General features: G+C 44.6%; 1 protein-coding gene across 6 annotated transcripts in view; it reads right to left on the reverse strand.

Annotated features, from left to right (window-relative positions):
* Nucleotides 1-8,350, reverse strand: part of Sntg2 (syntrophin gamma 2) — a 201,540-nt gene that overhangs the window by 95,881 nt on the left and 97,309 nt on the right. For all 6 annotated transcript variants that reach the window (XM_021202074.1, XM_029540556.1, XM_029540554.1 and 3 more), the window contains one exon: nucleotides 5,210-5,297. In XM_021202074.1, the coding sequence (XP_021057733.1) occupies nucleotides 5,210-5,297 (88 nt within the window). The remainder of the gene's footprint in view (nucleotides 1-5,209; nucleotides 5,298-8,350) is intronic.

The raw sequence follows: 8,350 nt of genomic DNA on the forward strand, positions 1-8,350 counted from the left end.
AGGAGGAGGAGGAGGAGGAGGAGGAGGAGGAGGATGTGGAGAAGGAGGAAGAAACAACAACAGTAGCTATGGATAATAAGTGAAGAAACGTAAAATTGGTAGTCTTTTGTAGGCACTGGATTCCTATTAATTAATTTCTCAGTGACTGTCATTTTTTCTGTATCTCCAAAGAAAAATTAGGATAGTTCCAATATTGTTCTTATCCATTTTCAAAGCTGGTCAGTGTTAGTACTTGGTGTGTGTGTGTGTGTGTGTGTGTGTGTGTGTGTGTGTGTGTGTATTTGTGTCTGTCTGGTATGTGTGTAAGGGGAACATGTTCACTTGTGAGCAGAGGTATGTATGTGAATGGGAATGTGCAGATGTGTGTTAAAGTTAGAATACAACTTCATTTATCCTTCAAAGGTGTCATCCACGTTGGAGTTTGGATCAGGGACTCTCACTAACTTGAAGCTCACCAAGTAGGTTAAGGAGCCCCAGAAAGCCACACTTCTCTGCTTCTCCTGCACTGGAATTCCTCCATACCTGCCTACTTTAATGTAGAGTCTGGAGGGTGTTTTCAAGACAAGCGCTTTACTAAATTATCACCTTAACCTGATATTTGCAATTATAAATTCTATAAATAGTTGTTATAAAAATATTTACAGCAAATAGTTATAAAACTTTGTCCTTTGCAGACTGAATTCTTTTCTGTCAAAAGCTCTTTCTGCATTGATTAGACACAAGCAGCAGGGCCACAGAGGGAAATATTCTGGCAGATGCTCTAAACTAAACATGGCATTACCACAGGACCCAGCATCCCCTTCTTTAGGTTGAGTATTAACAAAGATGTCCAAACAAAGCCTGTTGATGAATGTTTGCAGAAGCCCAATTCATAACAGCCCAGAAATAGAAGCAAGAGTCCATTAGCTGAAGAGTAGATGGAACAATGCCCTACATCCATATAAAGCAGGGCTATGCAGCCATAGCAGATGCACGCTGCCTCACCAATGACCTTTGAAAGCATCACACTGTGGAAGGAACTGAAGGCCAAGGTCACACATTACCTGACTACATTGATACACATTTCCAGAAAAGGCAAATTCACAGACAAAGCAGTGACTTTCTGTGTCTAGGGCAAGGAAAGGGGATCTGATTGCTAGCTTGTGGATGACTTCCTTGGGCTGCAGCACATCAAGAAATTTAATCAGTAGTGATAGTGTGCGGCACAGCAAAATACGAAACAATATGCGAAGTCTATCTGCATATAACCATTAAGTGTCTGAGCGTCTGGAAAAATCACACAGGGTCCGTTCATTCAATCTCACTGGGTATTTATTTTCCCATTAATACCAATTTAAGAAATGCTGAAGTGGACATTTTCTTGACAAGTCTGTTGGGATTTTTCTCCATCAGCAATCACCTCTGTGGGACAGATGTTGGCTACAGACAAACAGGCAATTCAACGGGGGCTGCTCAGGCAGGAGCAATTTTACCTCAATGACATGGATTCACCAGAGGCCATTTTGCATGGATTTATGGAATGGTTATGGCCCTTGTGTTTAAATTTTTATAGATACTATCACTTAATAGTCTTAGGTTGTAAAGAACAAAATAAAAGGAAAACGGACATTTATAGAATTAATGGCAAACTCAGTACGCGTCCCTGGAACTCTGCATGGGTCCTGACAATGGGGCTCAGGAGCTTAAGGTGGGTCTAGTCACAAAGGCTGAGCTCCGCACAGGCCCTCACAAGGCGGCTCACAGGACCTCCTAGTTAACTGAATGCTATGGGACAAGGCCTCAGATTCCAGTCAAGACTGTGAGTGCAAGCTAAAGTTCCTGGGTTTGAAGAGCTCGTCTATATCCTTTAAGGGAAATAGGGGCTTCAGAGTCATGGTGACCTTTCCTATTCAAGAAGCAGATGTTGAAATCTTTGTAGCTGTTGGCTCTACTGCTCCCATTTCCACCAGGGTTAGCAGCCACCAAATCCTCACAATTCTCTCTCTGGCCAGAAAGGTTACTGACCTCTAATGGAAGGTAGGGAAGGCTGTGCAAGTGTCCTGTCATCTGTGTGGTTCCTGCTGTCCCATGGGCCAGGCTATAACTGCTCTTCACTTTCAATCTCAGTACACTGGCATGTTCAGCACACACAGGCCCATGTAGGAGGTGAAAGACACTCTCCTGGACATTGGCTGCTATGTACTCTACTGGAGCAAAACCAAGATGGAAACGAAGGCTCGGTGCTGTTACCAGTCCCCTACATTGTGGGGAACATTGCTGCGGGTTTGTTACAGCCTCTTTTGTACACGGTCTTAAAAGCCCTCATCATTTCCAATGAGGGAGCTTCCATCATCCATATATGGATTGGACACATGTGCCACAAAGACCATGTGCTAAACGGCCTGGTCTCGGCCTGTGGCACCACTGGTAGGTAGAGGATCTATAAGGAAGTGACACTTGCAGAGAGAAGGCCTAAATAGGAGATCCCCATCAATCCCTCCCCTCAGAGCTCAGGGAACCCCAATGGAAGAGAAGACAGGAAATATGTACAGAGGGAAGGAGGACACTAGAAGAACAAGGCCTTCCAAATGAACTATGCAAAGTGCAAATGCACTCACAGAGATGGGAGCAGCAAGGACAGGACCTACATGGGTCCTACCAGGTCCTCTGCATACATATCATAGTTTTTTAGCTTAGTGTTTTATAGGGCTCCTCAATGTGTGAACAAGTGAGTCTCTGACTTTTGTGATCTTGGGATTATTTCCCACCTCTTGGGTTGCCGTATCCAACTTCGATATATATAATAAGGTTCTTTTTGCTTTATCTTATGTTTTATTGTGTCAAAAAAATTGTAGCCACACTCTACCTCCCAAAAAGTGTGACTTAGAGGGCGCGATTCAGGTGATGTGCCCTTGACACTCTATGCCCTTCTAAGTCTCTTTGCTTCCTGATCACTAGTGTAAGCAGATGCCACGACCTTGCAGCTCCCATAGGCCCAAAGCCACAGGCTCAAATGACAATCAATCAACTGCAATCAACCAGAAGTCCTCCATACAGTTATTCTCCCCAGTGTTTTGTTATAGGCATGGAACAAAGGGAAACACAGGCCTCTTCTTTAAATCCATTTCCCACCCAGAATTTCAGAGAGGGCACAAGACTTCTGTCGTTCATGGTCTACATAGCACCACATCCATAGCAACCGCACCGCACTCTGATGGGCACACTGCTACTTCACATCCCGTTTAAAGAACCTCTGGCTACATCCAATGGGCCATACTTCCCAACTCAGCTTCCCAACTACCAAGACCTCTTCTGGACTTCACTCTCTGAGTTGACGGAATTGGTCAAAAGGAGGAAGTACTGAAAATGATTATTTATAACTTATTTCCCATTTTAACATTTGCCTTCTTTTATCACTTTACTGTTTTCTTGTTCTCTCTCTCTCTTTCTCTTTCTGCGTGTATCTCCTCTTATCCCCTTATTTCAAACCTCCCCTGGTAGCATGGACAAAATACGGAATCTTGGATCACCTCCCAGTGTCCTTCCCACACCATCTGAGTGTCTTGTAGATGTATCTCATCCTGATGTGTGGTAACACAGGGAAGCTGGAATTTCCTGGCATCTCTGAGTGATACAGCATCCATAATAGGCACATCATAGACCACATCTCTGTCTCTGCGCACACGGGAGCAATGTTAGCATCATCCATGGCATTCCACAACGACAGCTGTGATCTTCCTCCCAGTCTTTTTTTTTTTTTTTTTTTGGCTTTTTGAGACAGGGTTTCTCTGTGTAGTCCTGGCTGTCCTGGAACTCCTAGAACTCACTCTGTAGACCAGGCTGGCCTGGAACTCAGAAATCCACCTGCCTCTGCCTCCCAAGTGCTGGGATTAAAGGCGTGTGCCATCACTGCCCAGCTTCCTGTCTTAGATCTGACTCTTGTATCTTCTTTCCTTACTCTGGAATTCTCCCATTAGCACATGAAACCCTTCCATGTCCTCTTCCACATCATCCTTGTATCCTCGAGAACTTGTTACCTGCTATCTTTTCTCCATTTCACAAGGTGGTCTCCATGGACACAGGGCAGGCAGCAACTCTTATGCACATGTCTACAGAGCAGCCGAGTACCAATTTCTCTAAGAATAGAGAATATCACAGCCACTCCCTATGCTCCCTTGGAGATGACAGGCTCAAAGGTCTCAGGAAAAAGAGGGTAGAAGAAAAGTCTGAGCCCAGTGGCTTATCTGATAGAGCATGGAATGGGTATGTGTTTAGAGGGGAAAGTCTGAGTCCAGTGGCTTATCTGATAGAGCATGGAATGGGTATGTGGTTAGAATCTATAGCTCAAAAGGCCACAGAAGCAGTACCCAGGCCACTTATTCAGCAAATAAGAAAGATGCTGACAACAGGGCTATAGTGATGGAAGAGGGTGAGTGGGCATCAGGATGGATCAGGGAGAAGGATCCACCCTTTCCTGCAAGAAGCAGATGGAGGGGAGAGGCAGTCAGGTTAGGAAAGGAAGGCTGCCCAGGGTCAGGCAGCCTCCTGCTGCTGTCAGTTGTCCCAGCACTTGCAACAGCAAACTCTCAGGAGGCTCAGCCTTGTCTTTCAGATCTTTCCTAGAAGTGGAAGGCAGCAGTCATGAGAGGTCTATACCTGTACTGTCAACCAAAGAAAGGGCAGGACCATCTGTTAAATGTAACCAGCTAGGGAGAAAAGTTAAAATCACAAACACACAGTCTTGGTGGATCAAGTACAGCCGAGTATCACAAGCTCTACCTCTGGTAGGCACTCTGATATGTGCATTAGCATGACTGGGCTGTATACTTAATATGAGGTCAACCAAGATATTAAACAACTCTACATATATGCACATGAATGTATGTGTGTACCTGTGTGTATGTGCGTTTGTGTGTGTTAGTGTGTGTGAGTNTGTGTGTGTGTGTGTGTGTGTTTGTATATAAACACAGTAGCAGGGAGTTCATTTGAAGGAAGACACAGGGTGGCTTCTGGTGATGATCTAGGGAGAAGCACAATGTAACTGCGTCCTCTTGCTGCAGTGAAGGACTTTGCCTTAGGGACCAGTTGTGCTCTCTGCCTGTTTAAATCCTTCTCTCTGATCAAGTGTTTGGAAAATGATTTCTACCAACTGTTCCAAGATATGTGGAAAGATAACGTGGGAAGCAAGGAAATCCCACAGCACACTAGAATTCTACCCCTTCTCACTTACCTAGTGGCAGCTTCAGAAATGAGGGTGCTTCCCTGAGATACTCAACAGTGATGGTGACATCATCGCCGGCGTTCCTCAGAAGATGCACCTGTTCAGAAAGTGAGAATGCACTTCGCCGTCCCAGAAGAACCAGACATAAGTGAAGCATCAAGTCTGTATGGATCTTTCTTAATTTTTAAGAGTTTGTTTCAGAGTTATCTTTGAGATACTGAAACTCCATAAGACTAGACTGGGTTAAAGACAATTAATTGGCTATGTATATCTAAGAGTGCACAGCACCCGTGCTTTGGCTATGAATGTATAGACATCAAAAGCAGCCATGTAAATCCACAGGGCAAGGGCCCCTGCATGCTAAATGATTTAACCTACCAGAAAGTTAGATCCCACGCGTGAGAAGTCAATTTGTTGACACAAATTGCCAAATGTCAGACACTGGCGAAAGACATGTCAGCTGAGTGACCGTGACATAAGCATATAATTTCAAAGGTCAAATATCACCTTCACTGGGGAAAATGACAGACATCATTAACTGTGATGTGACACTCTCTTTTGAAATCTATTCGTGTGGGTTTGGTTTTAGCCACACATCTCATATCCATTACTTAGGGAAGCCAAGCTCAGCGTTTTGTACACAACACATTTGTGCTTACATTGGTTTTATTAAAACACTATTAGCCTGGCAGTGATGGCACACGCCTTTAATCCCAATACTCAGGATGCCTCATATTTTCCAAGGTTCTACCCAAGGGTGAGGCTGAGTCAACCTGACCCCATCTCCCTATCTCCACAGCATTTACTTTACCTGCTGCTCAGATAAGGGCACATGAACTATGCAAAAGGAGGGCCACATCTCTATCTCCCTGGCAACACAGGCCCCTCCCTATCCCTAAATGTCCCGTCTCTGCCTTCAAAGCACTATCAGTGCAAACAGAACAGAAGTGGGCCCCACACCAAGCAAGTGTGTACTGAGCTGAGCAGTGGGGAGGTTCCCCCTTGCTTGGTATGTATCTCAGGAGGTGACCCAGTGACACTTACTCCTTGGCCAGTCCAAGGAAGTGTGGCTGTCTTTCCTTGGCGAGCAAAATCTAGGGAGGAGCACAATGTAACTGCATCCTCTTGTCGCAGTGAAGGGCTTTGCCTTGTAAATCTTACTCCAGAATGCCTTATCTCTAGACAGGAGATGGCCACAAAGGCTCATAAGTGGAGAGCCATCATGATACCCTGGTCCCGAGGGCACGGTGCAGGTTCATTCCAAAGAACAGGGACAGGAACTGTTGAGATGTGTGGAACCCAGGTTGTCACAGCCTTGGAAAATGTCTCTCCATTCCCCACACAGTGCAGCCAGGCTACAGTGGTCCTGTGGTCCTGGTTTGCTCTGTCTGTTTGTGCAAGTGTGTGCACACCCCTGTTGAATTATTAAATAAAATGAAATGTAAATCTCTTTAATGAACTCTAGAGCCCTTCAGCAGAACCATTTGTGGTTTGAAGCATTAAAATGTGTGATCACATATGTCTATGAGTTTATATGTATCTTGATAATTTTGCCTGAGAATAACAGAGCCATCTGGAAGACCATGGCTGTATGGCCTGAAATATCCAGGAACTTTAATTAAAGGTGAGTAACTTTTTATTTTTATTTTAATTTCTTAAATCTCAAAGTGCTCACATCTCCAGGATCTTTCAGGAAAATGCATGGGTGAGAGACAAGTCTTGAGTCACTAGTCACCTCTCTTCTAGATCAACGCCTGTGTGTCAAGCAGGAAAAAAAAATCAGTATTGGCCACGGGTGTTTTCATGTCTGCAATGACCTACAGCTTTTGTCCCTTGGCAGATCACTGCCTTACACTGACAGCAGCTCCTTCTGCCAGCAGCCACCACAGTTGCCTTTTGTAATTGCTGCTGTTCCTTGGAGACTGTGGCTTGGGGACACATCCCAGATTGTAGAGTATACCTCTTTGGGCCCATTGGTCCAGGCTATAGTTTTCATATCTGATTTCTAACTAGGACCTTACAAGTAAATTTTCCTAAAGAGGTTTCCACAATTTAATGTTTTTCTATACTTATATATCATCTGGGACATTTCCTACAGGCAATCATCTAAAGCCATCTTGTTAGATTATTCAGACTCACAGGAACCATACACTAAAATTTTCCTTCTCATGGTCTGGGACCTGTACCATGTTAAAAGGGTTGATTCTTGTGACATACTATCCTGCAGCAGGAGAACTGTATGCTCACTGTGGAAAGAGGCACTCTCATGATTTTGTGGTCACTTCCCAAGGGCCCCACCTCTAAACTGACACAAACACTCTGCACTATAAGGAAGACTGATGATGATTCAAAGCTAAGGCTCTAGGACCTCAGTGTCATGTTCTTTAGAGTCCCACATTCCTGGGAACATGAATGGGTGCCCTTTGTGGATAGACATGAGGCAACCTCAGAAGAGTCACCGCACAATTTTGGATACAAAAAGTATTTAAAATGCAACAGAAGAGCAAGCATTTAAAAAGGCTCAAGCGTTTTACCACCATTTCATCCTTGCAGGCCACTGAAGAAGTTTCTGTCTTCCCAGAAATTGTCACAGGAAAATCTTGACTCAGCTCTCAATTATCTGCTAAAGGGTAATTGGCCTCCTCTGTAGCAACTCACTGGTGGCCATTTACCCAGTGAGCACACAGTAGATCCATCAGTTCCCGTGGCATGCAAGAGTAAGGTACCACAAGATCATCCACTCCACTGCCTCCATTCTCTCAGGAACACATACATACATGCCCTGGTCTCTGGCAGATTGCTTTCTTTGCCTAAAACAAGCATTACAGGTTCATGATTTTCTGGCTATTCTTGGATTCATGTGTCTGATTCAGGAATGCATCTGGTTTAAGTTTGCAGTGTGGGTCTGGCACTGGGGGGTTGCTCACAGACCCCCGGCTCACAGGCCTTGCCTGGTGTCTTTGCAGCAGGAACCCAGCTAACATGCTAACGCCCCCTGTTGTTAACGGTGCTCCTTTTAAGCCCTCATGCTGTTTTATACACTTGCTCCTTCATCTTCATCACATCTTTGTTTAAATTCCTGTGTTAATTCTGCTTTAAAATTCCTGATGTGGAAAATAGATTTCTCTTCTCTTCTCTTCTCTTCTCTTC

Source organism: Mus pahari, chromosome 7 (assembly GCF_900095145.1).
Source record: "Mus pahari chromosome 7, PAHARI_EIJ_v1.1, whole genome shotgun sequence".
NCBI lineage: Eukaryota > Metazoa > Chordata > Mammalia > Rodentia > Muridae > Mus > Mus pahari.